General features: G+C 44.4%; 1 protein-coding gene across 1 annotated transcript in view; it reads left to right on the top strand.

Moving 5' to 3' along the window:
- Window positions 1–18,324, top strand: part of LDB3 (LIM domain binding 3) — a 55,964-nt gene that overhangs the window by 15,030 nt on the left and 22,610 nt on the right. Inside the window, exons 3-4 of the mRNA XM_010145251.1 lie at window positions 6,543–6,694; window positions 15,473–15,548. Coding sequence (XP_010143553.1) covers window positions 6,543–6,694; window positions 15,473–15,548 — 228 coding nt within the window. The remainder of the gene's footprint in view (window positions 1–6,542; window positions 6,695–15,472; window positions 15,549–18,324) is intronic.

Raw genomic sequence — 18,324 nt, 5'->3', positions numbered from 1 at the left:
CGATCCCAATTCAAGTAACTGCTGTATTTTGTCATCTACACAATTAATTGTTTAGCAATTCATTTGGTGCCAGATGAAGGAAAAAAGACAAACTGGGCACAGAAAGACAGAGACCACCTTAGACTTGATGAAATTCTTTCATGGTCAAACAAAAACTTTTCTGCTGCCTATTCTAAACCAATTATTTTGACATGCTCCACTGCAGAAGTTGGTGTCTAATGCAGCCAAGGAAAACACTGTTAAGCCAAATGCTGAACTTGATTGCATTCCTTCCATGGACTTAAATAGATGTCCTGTAAACATTTATTCCATAACAAAATACACAGTCAGATTATCATAATTAGTATATTTACTCTGGACCAGGAGAGAAAACCTAGTTTGGACACGTGGAATTTTGAAGCTCAGTGGGGCTCAGTCCTGACAACCTCTGCTTCCAGGGCTTCAGAGGGAAGTGTCTGCAGTTACCCAGGATGGAATGGAAGATAAAAAGTACAGCTTTGGAATGGAAGTGAAGCACCCTACAGAATAATTCTGTTCTGCCCAAGCTATGTGTAAGTCGCACAGCCTCATGATCCATAGGAGCCGTGCTCTGAATCAAGGGTGGATGACTCTCTTTAAGAGTCAGAACCACATTCATCTAGGTAAAGCCTAACTCCCTATACCAAGCAGGCTAATGATGACTGTCACATGTAATTTACGCACCTGACTTCTGTTACCTAAGAATGTTTATTAGATAGGAATGTGTAAGCTGTTTTGAATATCTGGCCGAAGCTCCTAAACCATAGATCATGCTGCCAAACTGGTAGAAAACTTTATGATACCTTCCAAATGTAATTAACTACCTGAAGGAAATAATGTACAGAGTGAGAGTTGGAGGAGTCTGTGTAGACAGCATGCTTCAAGGCCCTACCTGAAACACCCTATAACTTGTGTGCTCTGGAAGAATAATCCTGCCTTAGCTTGGTGCTGCTTGCGCCAGGAAATGGTGACCACCAAATCTACATGAGATCCAACAGGAGAGAAGCGGAGTACCCAAAGAGGAATTGGCAGAAGTGTTGCTCCCCAGGTTAACAGCTGAAAAGTACTTCCCATGGGAGAGCTTCCAGTTTGCAGCAGAATGCTGTGTATCCTATCCTGATAAATTATCGATGGATGTTGACAAAGTAAGCAATACACTTAGTGTTACTGCTGGCAAGGGGCCGAGATGTCATCCTTGTCACAACAATAGTAAGTTCTATGAATGTCAAAGTTTCTGGTTCTGCTACTGTGGAAGTAGTTCTACTTTCTAACAGTTGGGAATTTCTGTTGGGAATATGCCGCTGAGTGGGATGGTCGAGTTAACATGCTTTACCATTTTAGAGGGTACTGGAAGGGTACATTCTAGAGGGACTGGAACTTTGAATAAATAGTTTTCCTTTCGAAAAAAATAAACCCCCAATAGCTTATCCAAGTATAATTGAGGCTGCTTGAACTGTGCACTCTGCTGAATTAGGAGTCACAAGATCACAGACTCCTGCCTTTATCTGGAATGGAAATTCCCTGAGAATAGGTTTACTTGTAGGGGGAGGGAATTTTTAAGTCAAAAATAGGGCATAAAAATAGGGTAAAATATTTTGCATAAAACCAGAAGACATGGTGAGATGAAGGTGAGTGGCATTATTTGGAGCTGGTTTGCAGGTCAGTTTAAATGAAGAGCCGTTCATCACAGGCAAAGGAATATTAACTAACTGAGGTCGTTCATCTCTTAAAGCTCCTTCTAAAACAGCGTATGGCTTCCCAAATTCATGGGACATTCTAGTTAAAACCTTATTTCAGTTCTGTTTTCTTAACTTAGCAGTATTTTCAGTACCCTGATTTACAAACACGCAGGAGCAGAAGAGTCACTAGTACATCAGTGAAATCTGTGCTGGACCCTCAGGCCTCACTCAAAGTCAAAGCTATTTTAAGGTGCTTAATATCAGAAGTGGCTGCAGGCCACTAACTGCCAAAGGAATATGCTCAGCGTTGTCTCAGATGCCCTTTTAGTCAGGCCTTACTGTTGCTGAACCTGTCAAAAGCCCTTACAGAGTTACAGAGCATTGTGGTCATAGTTACGTAGTTACAATGAAATGCGTTAAGCAGAATGAACTTGGAAAAAAGAGAATCTTACTGTAGTGGCCAATAGCAAAAGACATGAACCTCTCTGTTTATTGCTGATGGTTGTAGGGGGAGACAAGACAAATGGTGGTTGTTTGAGGAGGTCAAAAAACTGTGTGGAATGTAGAGTTTGAGAACCTGGTAGCTGTGAAAAACATGAAAGGCCATATTGAGACCTGAGATCTGTCTACCTGATTTGCAAAGAAACATCACACCTCATAAAACTGCCTTAAAATGAATTAAAATTTGGAAAGTAGGGAAGAGGAAGGGGAACCTTTGAAGAAACTTGGCCATTGTGATCCTGCCGGCACTTAGAAGCTGAGTGTAGCTTTGCTGCGGGGAGTTGTGTGGCAGTGGACAGAACTGCTCTCAGGCACAGGGCTGCCAGAGCACTAAGGATCAGTTCCTCAGTTACAGTCTCCGTTTTGAGTTACATTAAGGTTATTAAACTCTTTGATACCAGAGAACTTACCCACTTGTTCTTTAAAAACTGTTGTAACAAAACAATTGACGTTTGTTACGTGACTCACCTCTGCTTCGATTCCATTTCTGCATGGTACTGAGTGCACACGATCTTGACACAGATCTTGGCTGTGAATAGACCGAATAGATCTAACAGCTATTTTTAGGGGGAGGCTGGGAGACGAGGGATTACTGAGACTGAGAGCCGTGTAGCCTCCTAGCTATGCTAGCACAGCCTGCTAAAAAGCCATGTCTACGCTTTAACTATCGTCTGCAGAGTTGGTGTACACAGATGTGTACACAGAAGCACAGATGTGCTTATGATGACTGTCTTATTTTTTAAGGATTGCAAATTTTTCAATCTGGTAGCATGGAGCTGAGGCAGGGAACAGAATGATCTTCCTTCCAACCAGGGGCAGGAGCTTTTTCTCTCACTCTCAGAAACTCCCCCAAAGCCTTGCCTGGGGCCATTCCCTAAGCAATGCCTATACACTTCCTTTTGTCTTCCAGCTGAAAATCTGTTACATTTGGCTTATTTTCATCACCCAAGTCTGTTTAGCTTGGCAAGAAGGGCTAGCTGGCGCTCTGCTTCCTGGAGGAGCCTATGAGTGAGCATGAAGAGCAGCCTGGTAAAAGCAGAAGGCAAATTCCTGGTGTTATTTGCGGTGATACGGTTCCAGCGTGGCCTGGCATACCTGAGGCTGAGGGGAGCCGCAGAGCTCAAGTGCCAGTAGCCCTTCTGCTCTTGCTGTGCAGATTTCAGCACAGGGTGTCCTGAATCGTGGCTCCTGGTACCCAAGAGAGGTAGATTAAAGCTATTTTGGGTGTTCTCACATGTATGGTAATCTCCCTTCCTAACTACAGATGAGGCGTAGCCTGAGAGGCCACTTCAGAGTGTCCCTGCAGCTTGCCAGCACAGCTCTGTTTAGTGTAAGTGGAAGCTCTTCAAGGTGCCAGTGGCATGTTTTGTAGATGCCGTGTGTGTTCACTGAGGCAGTTTTTGTTGTCTCATTAAAAAGAAAAAAGAAATAAAGCCTAGTAAATGGAAAACAGACATGTTTTTTCAGGACAATGGTAGCTGCAGAAAGAACATTTTCTGCAGGTTTGGTTGGTGGTAGTGCAAGGACTTTCATTTCCAGTTTCCTACAGTCCTCTGTCATGTTTACTTGATCTTGCTCAGCTCTCCACCTGATGCTAGGATGTAAAAAAGCTACCATCAAAGACAGTCGGATGTTTGCTCTGTGCTGTAGGTTTTCTAGGCTGCTTCTTTCTGTGTTCCTGTTTTATGCCTCCGGCAATGCAGCAAATGAAATGGTGAATCTCTGCCTGATGACTTATCCCAGTGGCTTTTATTCCCTTTTTTTTTCCCTTCCATTTTTTCTTGTCCAGAATTGTCTTCTACTTTCTAAGCAGCTCTTCTGACTATGGAAAGGAGCATTTTCTTTTAATATTTTCTTCTGTTCTTGGGATCCCAAAGAGGAGTGGGTGCTAATTCCAGCACTTTAGTTTATTTCAATGCTAGGAAATAGCTGATTCTCTGAAATATTGTCTCTAAATGAGCAGTGGAGAATATAACCCATTGATTTTGGAGTGGGGATCAGGAAGGGGTCAGACCTGGAGAAAGAGGAGGCCCTGGCTAAAGCTGCAAGGTACCATGTCAACCCCTTCTCGGCTGAACCAGCCTCCCTGGGTGTTTTTGTCTGCCTGGTAAATCAGGAGTTCCTTGGGGTGGGAAAGCCGTGTCCATCCATCTGTTGATACAAGCGTTCTTGTTAGTGTTTTACCCCTCAGCCACTCAAGGGCTGCCTGATCCCTGTCTCTCCCCCTTTGGAGGGTAGCTGAGGGGGCCTGGTGGGAGCATGTGCTGTTCCCAAGGTAGTGCAGCAGCTGCGCTTCGTAGGGTGCCTCTCTGAGCTCCTGCTAAGCAGCATTTACTCTGAACCTAGGGCAGGCTTATTTTGTAGGGCCCAGCTGTCGCTGTTGTACTATATATTTACCTAGTATACGGCTCTGCTCACAGCAGAGCGCAGTAAGAATTCGCTGCAGTGCACTGAATGCAACATGTGCTACTGGCAGCCTGCCCCTTGCTGGGAGCTGGGGACACTGAAAGCCAGGTGTCTGCCTTGTAGGAGAACATTCCCATCTCTGCTTTTCTGAAGGAGGTAAAAGAGGCTTGGCTTCACAGGGTGAAGTCTGTGCTGGGGCTTGAAGTGCTTAAAAATACTATTGAAATGAGATCTGTCGGTGGTACCCTGGCTTAGATTGAGTAAATCAGTGGTCAGAAATAGCTATACCTTGAATCTCTAGTGACATTCTCAGTGTAGCCTCAAATAAAGGCATTTGCAACACCTAAAGCTGTGTTGCGAGTTAAGACTGTTGCAAAGGGTGTCTGAAATAGTTCTGTCTAGATTTTCCTAGAGAGGTTTTAAGAAAACCCTGGTGGTCAGATGGAAGAATATCTATTTGGCCTAGACAATCCTACGTTTCTCTGCTTTTGTTACTTCTGTTAATAGAAGGGAGGCTGAGGTGAGGCCACAGTAGAACTTACTGTGTAGGCAAATCGGGATTTGCAGTCTCATTCCAAGGCTTAATTAACATTCACCCTTCATTTAAAAATATTTTTGAAAAAACCTTTTTAAATACAAAATACTCCATAAAGATTTCACTAAGATGCAGTGAGGTCTCCTCTGTTTGTGATTATATTTAGGAAATTTGTAGTAGACCAGAAGTGAATTTGCAAGGGAAAATACCAACAGATAAACACTTTGCATTCCATTCCTTTCTGCTGGATCTTTAAAAATGGGAACAAGAGTCTTGAATGCACCTTGACACTTATATCTGGCTGCCCGGTGTCTCCATCTGTACCTTGGCTTTTTGTCCCTAACAATACCTGACTCTTCTCAATGTCTGCTGCTGTTACAGTTACGTTAAACTAGCCCTAGACCTTCTTTGTCCTTTCAGTGCAGCTCTGCTTCTCTGAGAAAAATAAGCTTGTTGTTGTAGTATTTTTTTATCTTGGGTTTTCTTGGAAGCTTATATCTGTACCCTGTAAGTACTGAGCGCTGGAAGCAGACAGCTCTGATGGTCTCATTAAAATTTGCCTGGCTGATGGAACGTGAAGGCTCTTCTGGTTTAGTTGGAGATCCCCAGGGCAGTCAAGTTCCCTAAGTAGCTGTCCTGTATCAGTGTCATCCCAAGCGGGCTGTGGAAAATTGAGTCCAGGATACTGTCCATTCGGAGAAGATGCAGCTCACAGGGCATCCAGACTAACAAAATGTGGTGCCGTAGTGAGAATCTCTGAACGTGAGTGCTAGTCTGTCTTTGGAGTGTCAGATCCAACAGGTTGCTGAGGTCGTCTTGGGTATGTAGTCATCTGTCTTGGTAGTGGAGCTGTAGCTGGGTGTGGGTAAGGTTCTGCAGAATGATTTCCTATAAAGCTCGCTATAAAAAGTAAAGCATGTCCAAGGACCCTCACACATTCATTTTGTCTGCTCAATATAATGAATTAATTTGGGAAAAATGGCTTTTAGGAGGAAAAATACAATAAAATCATGGAGTAGATAATGGTTCATTAGTTTTCTGCTTCAGAATAATGTCTCTATATACTACCCCGATACAAATAGCATTAATTATCCCCCCGAGGAAGAGATAATACGTGCAAAGGGAACCATTGTGTTGGGCTTAACTTCTCAAAGTGGAAGGACTGACAAGTAGATGTTGTCCTCGAGCTTTGCAGGAATGTGAGTTAACTCTGAGTTTGTTTAATTTCCATAAATGTTGTTGTTCCACCCATACAATAAGAGCTAGAACTAGTGTTATATCTGTTACTGTCTTCATGGCTATAGCTGTTTCCCACTGTAATTCTGAGCAAGTCCTCTGTAAGGGCTTTGTGTGCAGAGTGACTTACCCTGATATGACCGTAGTTTTTTTCCTTTCCCACACAGATCACCCCTGGCAGCAAGGCAGCGCAGTCACAGATGAACCAAGGGGACCTCGTGGTAGCCATTGATGGAGTCAACGCTGACAGCATGACCCACTTGGAGGCCCAGAACAAGATCAAGTCAGCCAGCCACAACCTGAGCCTCACTCTGCAGAAGTACGTGGGTATAAGTTAAAGCCTTTGCATTCCTCAGGGCATTCTGTGAAACTTGTGACTAAGGGATAGAAGTGTTTTATCTCTGTTTGAAGTGTCATGGCACAGATATGATGGAAACCCAAAATCTCTGATTCTTGTGGAAAGCATGGTTGATACATTGAGTGTATCTGTGCTGCATTCAGCCTATGGCATACAGGTGTAGTCCCACATCCCCTCAAGCTCTTGTTGAAAACATATCCAGCAGCAGTGTTTCTTTGGCTTATTCCCATGAGGACCAGACACAGTTGTTTGGTGAGTTTATGAATGACTGGTCTAGAAATGACCCGCGTAACAAGTGTTACAAGTGCATGGGAGGAACCCAGCATCTTCAGGGTGGATAATCACAGCAGGCTGAGAATTGGTGTTCATGGGTCTGGACGCTATGGGTTTGGAAAAGGCCTCCCAGCATCTGACAGAGTGAGAACGGTGCAGGCTGAGTGCACGGAGGAAGCCAGCGGAACATGGAGAGGAGGTGCTTTCTCACAGAGGGGTGGGTGGTAAAAGCGGTCTCGCCATTGAGAAAGCAGGATCTCTGCACACAACAGGTCTCGTATCTTTTCCTGGTTAATGTTACTTCTAAGGAAACTTGCTCTCAAGTCAGACAGCCTTACACAGAGATTTTCTGTAATAGTTGTGTTAAGATTTAAAGCTCTGTAGTTATATAAAGCAAAGTAACTGCTATTTCATTGCATTGTGGAGAAGGTAATTTTTACGTAGGCAAAGTAAAGACCGCTACAGAAAGCAGGGTGTGATGTGGAAGTACCACTTCTGAGAATAATCCAGAAAATCAGCAGAGTGAAGCAGTGTCAGGAACAGACTAACCAAACGTGGGAAGAGCCATGGAAGAAGCAGTAGAATGCAAAATCTGCTCTGCTCTGAGACAAAGCTTTTTATTTTTCTAATGGCTCTTGGACCTCGAGCAATGGCCTTTCATAGATCCTGGCCACGAAGGTTTCACGAGCAGTGTTTATAACCTAACAGTTCAGACTGTGTTTGCCTCTACTCCCTTTTATTATCACACCTCAGTTTCCGTGTGGGGTCATTTTTTCAGGCTGGAGAACTGGATAGTTTTTATTTGGCTATCAGAAAAAGCTGTACATGCTGTCAGCACTTGTGCAGGACATCAAATTGTAAGACATGAAACATAGCAGAAGGGAAGCATCAAGAATGCCCATTCGTACTTGTCTGCACTTCTCCAGCTGTCCACTCTTAGTTTTTCTTCAAGTCCTATCCATTCGCACTGTTCAAGGGACACTAATACAGCGCTGCAGTGGCTGCTTAGTGCTGGCCTGAGTGCAACTCTGCATGTTTCAGTCATGGAGGTACCCCATTGTGGGGTCAGCAATTCGTGGATGTCAAGTTTTTTTCTGACAGCTTCCTTCCCTAAACTCCCTGTTATATTTGTTCGTGTCACCTCACCCATGCTGTGTTTTATGCGAAGCCACAAAATTAGGGTGGAGGTCTCGCCAACCATGCCAGAGGTTTGACCAGGCAGCCAGAACTTGTCTTGTTGCTGGGAAGTTAAAGGATGTAGGCAGGCAAGTGGCAGGGAGTTTGATGTATTTGGATTGTTTCTGGAGAAAGAGACCTGTGATCCAGCCATGAGGAAAGGTATGGGACCCTCCAGACCAGCTCTGCTTCCTTCAGTCAAAATACATCTAGGAAGTGAATTCTCTTTTGTTGAAGGAAAGAGAGCAGCAGTGAGGGGAGGAGGAGAGACATTTCTTTGGCACTGCACACAGCAGAACTCCACGGAGTTCTTCACCCAGCAGAACTCCATGAGGCTTGACAGGATTCAGGCAAACGAGGCTGGTAATTTTAGAATGTTAGATCCTTCCACAGATGCAGCTTCTTCCTCAGAAACCTGTGTTACTCTAGAGATGCTGAGGAGGACTGGGGCTAGTTCTGCTAGACAGTGCCGTGGCAGGCTGCAATCACCCTCGATAATGGCCTGGGTGCTGGTGGAAAAAGGCATTGCTTTGCTGTGAATCTCTTTGTGACCTCCTGCAGTTCAGTCATTTTTCAGTAGCGGCTTCTGACCAGTTACCTGTGCTACCTAGGTGCCCGCTGGCATTTCAGTCCCGGGTCAATCAAAGTCCACCTGTAACTGGCTAGCTGGCCCACCCTTGCTGTCCTACAGCACTCGGTTCAGTTCACAGGTGAAAAACGAAATGCGTGCCAAATCTGGCTTTACTTCATACAAACGGGTTTCTTTTTTAAATGCAGTGCACGACAGTGCAGTATTATTAGTCAACATGTTTCAATGGAGCATCCACCGTGTTCATTTGATCTTGACTCAAGGAATTTGATCAGCCTCTTGGAAAGGGTTCACCAAATGTGCTGGCTTAGCTTTGGAAAGTGCTGTAACTCGAGCGCACCTCATTCTGCTGGCACTAACATTCCTGTGCCTCTCTAAGTCTCCTGCCTTGGTGTCACCCTGTGCTGCTGGAGAGGAGCAGGGGAGGTGTAGGCTTTCTGTGCCTGCTGCACCTTGCCCCACACTCCCTCTCCCAGGGCATGGCGGTGACGCTGCCCTTCACTTCCAGACAGTCACAACGGACTGTCTTAAGCTGAAAAATCATGAGCTAAATCATCTTTTCTCTAGTGAAAGGGAGAGTGTCAGAGGCAAAGCTATGAGAGACTTACGGTAAATATTTAATAGCTTTCCTTTTTTGTGCAGCACCAAAAGATGGCTGATCCTGCAGTATTTATTTCAGGCCTGCTATAAATAAAGCATGTGGTGACAGCAAACTGCAAGCGAGGGGAATTCAGCGGTTGTTGTAAACTGTTTTCTTTTGTCTGAAGCTGTGAATAGGAATGAAATCTCTGTGTGTTTTAGGTCTGCTGATGGGCACATTTTAAATCAGAACCAGATTTAGGCTGTGTTTATGCTCAGAAGAATTACAAGAGGGGATCTATCCTAGTTTAAGAGTAAATTAAAACTATATAAACAATACTGATGAAAGCATGGTCTGAAATAGTGGTGCTCAGACTCTTTAGAAACATTTCCTAAAAGCACTGTAGGAGACAATGACTAAAAACAAGCAGAAAATGAAAACAAGTTTGGAATTTTTTTGCCCTTCCTTGAATGGTTCCATTGCTTTAATCAGCCTAAGGATGTTTTTGCTCAGGGACTGCTTACAAACTAGAGCTTGAATCCGAGCCCACAGGAGTGGGACTCTTTTTTACTTTTTGGCAAGGAACACTCATGCTAGCGATAATTTGCTGATGTGACTGTATCCCCAACTATTGTGGCTGAAATCCAGCCTTGGAGGGCCTTTTTCCTGCTTGTTATGACTGCAATCTGAAAACTGCGGGAACTGGATGCCCAGTACCAAATGACTGCTCCTCGGATGAGGCTGCAGCAACGCTTTGGCACCCAGGAGCCTTATGGGGGCTGCAGCAGCTGACACAGCAGCACTGAAAAGTTCAGGGAACAGGGACCATGTCCAGACTCCAGTAAGGATCTCTGAATTACTGGATGCAGAAGTGAGGTGACTGTGACCTTGTCAGAGCGGATGAAGGATGTGAATGCTGGCCTCCTGTCAGAACACAGTGCTTAACAACTCGGCCTTGAGTGGTGACAAAGATGGGCCACTGGCATTGGATAACATTTCACTAGAAATGATGGACTCTTATCATACATTCAAGTACAAATGTGTTCCTATTGCCATAGAAATATAGCCTGAAATTAGATGACAGAGAAAAAATCAGAGCGTATAAAAATAAAAAATGAAGCTCTGTCCTTTAATCCATTCCCTTGAGTTCTACAGAAAGTATGTTTAAATATGTCAATATGATTCTCAGCGGGATTTCAAGGTTAAATTAAGAAAATACCAGAGGATTATCAGAAAGAAATAAATTCAAAGCTGATGCAATGTTAGATAGTGCATGTGATGTTCACTGAAATAACTATGATCTCAATTGGACCAAGCACTGAGGTGTGTGACCATGTGGACAAGTCTGTGTTGGAGCCCTCGCTGGTTCCCTCTGAGCACCTTGCTCTGTAGGTAACTGCGAGCGCCTGTGCTCAGGAAAAACATTACATTACTCATCTACCTTTGGAGAGATAAGAGAAGCAGAGGACTCCAACAGCTGCTCACATGCTCCACTGAATCACAGTGTTTCTAAAATCCAGACTTCAAGCAGATTAGTTGAAAAAAGAGAGGAACACTGAGGGGGGATGTGACATGTGGAAGTAATTAGTTTATTTTGCTTGGACCTGTGACTCTACAGCTTTTGAGAGCCATCTGCCTCCAATAGCCAAGGTTTCCTCCCCAAGCCTGTGATGATGCTGTGCTCAAAGGATTAGAAAAGACATATCCCACCAGTGGGTTGAGGAAGCTGTGATGTGTTACTGTCAGTGGGGAGAGGTGGACCTCCTTCCCTGCTGGGAAGCAGAGGTGAGTCCCATTGTGTGCGCCGTTGTCTCTGAATGCAGGTATGAGAGGACAGTAGATTGGATCCTAGATGTCAGATTAGCGTTTGGACAGGGCTGGGAGTTACTGTCTTTGAGTAGTAGCATTTAGTGCTGTTAAAATTAATGAGCAGCGTTTTCCATAGAAAATGAAATATCCATGTCAGCCACTGCAATAAATATAAATCTGTGCCTCACACGAGCAGTTCAGTTGAGTGGACTGCTATTCATACTCCCTGCCTGAAGTGTCCATATTCTAGAAAAGAGCCTGGGAACTGTGGATATATGCCAAGACTTTAAAGGGCAATGAAGTTTTCATTACAAGAAGACTCTGCTTAGGGATTAGATCCACTCTCAGAGCACGCATCGCTTTTCCCCCCAAATACCAGCTGAGAGGTGAGATTAAACATCACTGTTTTATTTGTCTGAGGAATATTCCATGTTGCGCTGAAGATAATCTCCATGTGAATCTTTTCACATACTCTTTTGCACTCACCCAGGAAAAGTTCAGGTGGTATCACGGCATGTCTCACCAGAGTCAATGGGCTGTTGCTGCTTCCCAACAGACGTGACAGTCGTCATCTTTCAGACAAACAGTTCCTGGCTGCATTCGGCAAAGAGGAGGTCGAGATGTTACCCGAAGTGTTGCAGCAGACAGGCAGGTCACAATGTACTAGGGCTGGGACCTTTTCTTATGAGCATTGATTAGCTCCAGCATGGTTATGTCAAAATGCAAATTACACCCTTGAAACTAATTGGAATGAATGATGGAGTGTTTTTACAACGTGGAAATAATTAACAAATCCGTCATCCAGCCAAATGCTAATATTTGCATTCGCCATCGATAGATAGAGATATAGAGAGTAAAACTGCTGATAGAAATACTTGTCCATTTTATTGCAGGCACAGGTGGTCTCCTGAGAGGAGGAAAGCAGGTCTCCTCCCGGCCCCAAAGGGGTGGCAGTTCTTTCTGAAGTTCTGTGACATGTTCAGGGGTTTGCCTTTGTGATTCTCAGTGGAGTCACTGAGACTGTTATGCCAGGCAGGGTGTAGAGAATTGAAATGTGGTATCGCGAGATTCAAGATTTTCTGTGCAAGGCTTACAGACAAGCAGCAGCTGCTGTTTGGCTGCTTAATTCATGGCTTAGCTGAAGCTTTAAGTGGCACATTACTGATCTTAGCACTCATGAAATGGACACCTCCATAAGCATGAGTTAGTGTTTAGTCCATCCCTTTTATGTCTCTTCCTCCCTCTCTGCCAAATTGTTAGGAATATTACTGCATTAAACCAGATGCGTATCTGAAGCCAGATTCTATGTGCTCTGTTATTTTGCATCCTGCTTCATGCCCACCTGCTCCACTCCAGAATGACTCCCTTTCAATGAGGTGATAAGGGTGTAAACTGTTTTCTAAGCATTTCTAGCCCTATTCTAAAAATGAAATGTTGATTTTTAGCTGTCCCGAGCATTGGAAAGATTAGAAGATAGATGCTCACTGGTGAAGATAGGAAACTGAAAAAGCCAGGTGCAGATGAAGAGGGGCTATTATCTCTTAGATCACATCCCCTCTCCGCAGGCACAGTGTCCTGCTGCCCTGAGGACATGGGTTAACCTGACAGTGCGTTACAGCACCCTCCCGCAGTCTGCCCTTAGGCACGCAGCTCCTCTTCACGGAGGTGACTCCTACCAAACCTTTGGGAGTGCAGGACTGGAGTCAAGTGCTCTTCAGTTCAAGATTCGTTTAGGTAGGAGGGACAGCCGCAGCACCAGTGCTATCAAAACTGAACTGCTTTGCAAAACCCCCCCTCTATCTCTTTTTAAACTTGGTTAAGAGAAAGAACCAGTGCTGAAGAAGAGGGGAGGTGTAGCTCTGGGAAGGAGGAGAACTAGAACAGTACCAGAGTGATGCACTGGGTCATCATTAAAACTCTTTGGAGTTTTTATTTTGAAATGCAGGTTTTGTTTCCATTTTTAACTTGGAAAATACAGAAGAAAATGTCTACAAGTTGAAATCAAATTAATTGCTTTAGAAAAACTCTCGACGGAACATTTCAGCATCAAATCTAAAATTACCATAGTCATTAGAGAAATGTGGCCTTTCATCCTCCTCAGAGCCCTGCCAAGCAAGTGTGTTCCCTGAGTGGTTGGAATAAAACCCTTTTGCAATCAGTGGATTAAAATGTAAACCTGGACACTCACCATTACAACAGCACTGTCGTCACTTCAAAAGCAAACTCATGTTGCTGCAGGATTTGATTCATCTGGCAAAGAGGCAGGGAAAAACCCAACGTCCTGAAGTTGCAGATGTTTTTACCGGAGGAGCGATGGCTCTTATGTAAATAATCCCTTTATTCCCTAAGTACCTACACTTCCATTCCACAAATTAACTTCACCTCTCCTGCCCTTTTCTCCGGTGTGGGCCCCAGCTAAGTCTAGCAAGCCTCATCCTTCTGTTTATAAATATCAAAGCTATAAACCTGCAGGGCAGTGTTCTGTAGGAACCTCCTTGTTTTAAAGGAACATCTTGAAACCCCAAAGCCGGTGTGACATAAATCACAGGGTGTACCCAGAAATGGCACCAGTGGATGGAGAATCAGAATCTCCCCCTAAATCTTCGTCTGTTCGTAAATTGTCTCAGACAATTTTCAGCAGCTCTGACTGTGTTCTGGGCTGCAGCTCTTTTTCTTTCCCTTTTTTTGCTGTCTTTTGTGATGCATGTGCGTGTCTCAGGAATACCATGTATTGTTTCTTTTTTAAGCTAAGACGGTTGGAGGAAGGGTACAGCGCTCCCTCCGAAGGGAAGGTCAGTTAGTGACGTGCCTGAGGAGAGTGTTCTAGGCAGCTGGTGATTAGCTCTTGTTCTCAGAACATGAAGGTCTATGTTTCTCAGGTAATTATGCCTTGGGGACTACATGGTGTTACACTCCGGCGGTATCAGCGTTGGTGCCTTTTGCAATTTCTAGCCTCTTGTTTCAGGAATTTCACAGGTTAATTGCCTGTTTTTTAACAAAACACCAGTTTTCACTGACTCCTCAAACTGTCCGCCTTTGTAGGATCTCCTTGCGAGGTGTGAGGCATCTCTTACACCATCTCTGCTTTAAGCTCCTGAAGTAGCATAATTTCCTTATCTTCTGTATGGAAGTCTCCCCGATCCTGTCAGGATTGTGCCTTTTTCCCGGAGCTGTTTTGGTGGTTGCCCCCAGCTGAGGGAAATGTTGTATGTGTGGCAGCTAAATGGAGATGCAGAGCTCAGTGCTGAGCCCGGTGTTAATGCAGGGGTTGTCACTCTGGATGCGCCCAGTTTCTGTCTACCTCAGTTTCCGTCTCTGATAGATGCCATTGGTAAGTATTTCTGAGGAAAGCACATCACAGCTCTCAGAAGGAAATGGTGAACCTGACCCAGAAGGTCTTTCTCCATCAGTCTTTTACACTGTGCCTTAGAAAATGAGAATCTCTATGGCTCCTTATTTTTTAGCCAGCCTAAGGCAGCAGTTGGGTTTGTTGTTGCAAGTGTAGGTTTCCAATGCTTTCTGATACCCTGATACCATTCTCAGTCTCAATGATGTCTTGTAACAATGAGTTTCACCTCAAGTTAGTCAAATACTCTGGGAAAAAATGTTTGCCTTTATTCGGTTTATATGTGTTGTCTTTTCAGTTCCACTCCGTGTCCAGGAATGTGCTTTACTGCCTTTTTTCTACCAGTCATTATTTTCTAAGCCCCTGTAACATCCTTCCTTAGTCATTTCCTGTCTGAAGCAACCAATTTCAAATGGCTCAGACAATTCCACATGATTTGTTGCTTTCAAGGATTTTTGTTTCATTTCTGTACCTGTCCTAAATTTGAAATGTACTTTTTAAAGCAGTTCTGACTCCAGATCCATTTTAAGTAATTTTTTATAAACACCCTGCTTTCCAAATTCCAGGCATTATCTTGGTCTCTGTAGGTTAGCAATAGGATATTACTTGTATAATTCTGATTCTTTTGACCGTTTTTACATTTTTGATTGCATTTCTTCGGTGCTCCTGTGTGTGCTGGAAGGGTTTCAGGGGGCCGTTCAGTGCTATGCAGGTTCTCACAGCCCCTCCCACAAACACATCCTCACTTCCCTCAGCATCCCGGGGTGTTCCAGTGAGCACTTGTCACGGTGTCTTCTGTGTTGTGTTCCAGTAAGAGGGCAGTGTCTTTTGAAAGCATTTTAGAGGGTTTATTTCCGTTTTTTCAACGATTGTGTACGTATATTTGTCCAATACAGGGGAAGGGTTGGGAGCTGAAAAATAGCAGTCTGGATTGCTAATCTGTTGTTCTTTCCTTTGGGTCCGCAGATCAAAACGTCCTGTGCCAGTTTCAACCTCAGCACCCAGAATTGACTCTGCCAGGACTGTAATTCCCCACCAGCAGGTATGTGACACACTTCTCCTCAGCCAGAGTTAATGCCATTTTTTCTCTAACACGACAAAGGGAAATACGTACTCCAGGAAGTAGCTTTTGCCCACCCCAAAGCCGTAAATGTTGAACGAATGCCCGGGCAGCAAACTGCCACACTGCAATGTGTTAGCTATCTGTAATTTGCTAATTCTGAGCAGCAGAACCCAAACATCCAGCTGTCCTCTGGCATGATCTGGTCTCACCCATCCTGAGCAGGGGCGTTCACCTAGGCTGCAAGAGGCTGCCAAAACTTCTCAAAATAGATGTTTGCTTTTGTAGATTCTTGGGGAAAACTATTGGGCTCTGCCTTGGTGTGTCCAAATCCTGCCTACAGGCCCAGGGGACCGAAAGATTGGTCTGGAAAGCGGACATCAGGGCATTTGAAAGCTTGTACCATATTGCGTTCTTGTCCCATTATTCAAAAGATCTGAGAATAAAAAATGAAGAGGATAAGTAAATGTAATGGATTGCAGCCAGTGGCAGAAATGGGTGGCTTGGTTCCTGTTGTAAAAGCTCGTCATCTTCCATAAAATGAATGTTTGTATTAGAATAAACAGCATTCACTGCCTGTACCTGGCACCACATCACCTGCAGGTGTCTGTAGAGGCAGGATGGGGTATGTCCCGTCCCTGGGTGGGACAGTTGTATCACTGACACATTTAATTAGATGAACGGAGAGGAGGTAAAATCTCCACTGCTGCAGCTTTATCCCTGCTGTGGGTGCCAGTCTCATCCCTAGCTTGTACTATAAGAATGAACCACCACAGATCAAAATACGTGGAGAATCAGGTGATGTTCTGCTGTGTTTGGCAGTTCTGACTCCCACAGGTCAATTTTAGGTAATTTTTATAAACAGCCTGCTTTCCAAATTCAGAGCTCAGAAGGTAACATCATCCCTGTTACCACTGCAAATATCCTCAAACTACCAGAAGAGAATGCGCTTGGGGAGGATAATTTGATCCAGCTTTGTCACATTCAGAATGAACCTGCCTGGCCATTTTATTAGTTGAGACAGAAATTGTGTCATTTTGCTCTGGCTCTTGTAAACTTCTTGGCAAGGGAAAATGAAATTAAGAATTTCTCTTGGTCAGAGTTGTTCCTGCTTTAATCATGATTTTATAACAGTTATCTTGGAGAAAGTTACTGGAAGAGTCACCAAACAGTGCTGTGAAATCCCTAGAACAAACCCGATGTGCCGTTCTTTTAGTTAGGCTGGTGTTTGACTGCACCAGCAGAGTGACAGGGGCAGCACAGGGGAGAGAGCACTTATGTCCCTCCAGAACTACACAGGATGCTGGTAGTGATCAAGGCAACAGGCAGATACATCTCTTCAGAGGCCTTCTGCCACACGAGACTGACAGCTCTCTGTAGGTGTGACAAATCTGCCTACTTCCACCACAGGCACGTGGAAGCTTCTATACATGGGACTGTCATGACTTGCTCAGTGCCTTTCTTCTCTGGCAGGGGTCACTTTGACAGTTACTTCCATGGCAATACAAAGCTGTTTGCCACACAAAACACATTTCTCCCTTATCTACCCTGTAGAAAAGTTAGTTCCACACACTGCGGAGTTTTTTTTAAAAGTCTGAAAAGGCATGAAAGCTATAAATGATGAGGATCAAAGGACTGAACCCTTTTTCAGGAGCACATCGTCTCACACTTGAGCATTCTGTGCAGGAGGGCTTGGGAAAGGTTTACAGGAGCTGTTGGAGGCAGCCTGTTCTGAATGGGCTGCAGGTAGTACCTGCAGCTGGAAAAAAGATTACTGGAGCCGCTCTGGAGGCAAAGGGTGGCATCAGAGGAGGTAAGGTGGGAAACAGGGTATCCAGCAGTATTCAGAAATGGCTTCTGAGGTGTATGGTCTTGGGCCCAGAGGGAAGATGTAGCAGTAGAGTGGTGGAGTGGGGGCCCTTTGTAGGTCCAGAGGAGCCATGTATGTCACTAGTATATGCTAGTAGACAACAGGAGTTTTTAACTGAAGAAAAGCTATTCTCTGAGGTAGGTCTGGAGGGAAGTGAAGGCATTGAACCATGGAAAAATTCTCAAAATCCAAAATAAAAAGTCACTACTGATACAAACAGTGGTATGGGGATATTGTAATAAGGTGTGTTACAGTAAACATACTTCAAAAGTCCAGGTCTCTTTGCTGTCCCTTTATTATTTCTAGTAACAGTGTCCTTGTAGAAATTAATTCAGTGACATGAAGGCAGAAGCTGTAACCTCCAGGTCACTGCCTGACAGCATTTAGGGTCTGATGGTTCACATGAAATTGATTTGACTGCATTTCAAAAAAGCAGCAGAAACCTGCATCACAAGGCAGTCAAGTCAGTGTTGTCCTCAAGCATCGAGAGAAGTTTTTCTCCCCTCTCCCTGAGTCGAGGTTAAGGCATGGCAATGTTGGCTAAAAACTCTGCATGTGCAAGTTCCGTGTCCAGTTTGAACCATGGATTTGCTGTATGTTATTGCTGACCTGGTTCCAGCTTCCACTAATTCCCAAGCATGTTCTTCTCCTTTGACTGCTCTGGTCAGGGCTTTTTGTGGATTGGAAAAAATCAGCCTCCTTTTTTTACAGATCCTAAGGAAGGCGTATAACCCCCAGGCTTGCTCACCACAACAGACATCTTTCTACAGGGCTAACACGCATTGTCCCTGTCCCTTCCCGAGCTGATCAGTGTTATGGGTCATACAGATTGTGCAGCTGTACTACAACTGGAGCCGAGCTGTAGGGCTGTTACTGGAAATAGTTTCA

This window comes from Buceros rhinoceros, unplaced genomic scaffold, assembly GCF_000710305.1.
Source record: "Buceros rhinoceros silvestris isolate BGI_N320 unplaced genomic scaffold, ASM71030v1 scaffold231, whole genome shotgun sequence".
NCBI lineage: Eukaryota > Metazoa > Chordata > Aves > Bucerotiformes > Bucerotidae > Buceros > Buceros rhinoceros.
The sequence above is the reverse complement of the archived record's forward strand: the minus strand, read 5'-3'. Positions and strand labels throughout refer to the sequence as shown.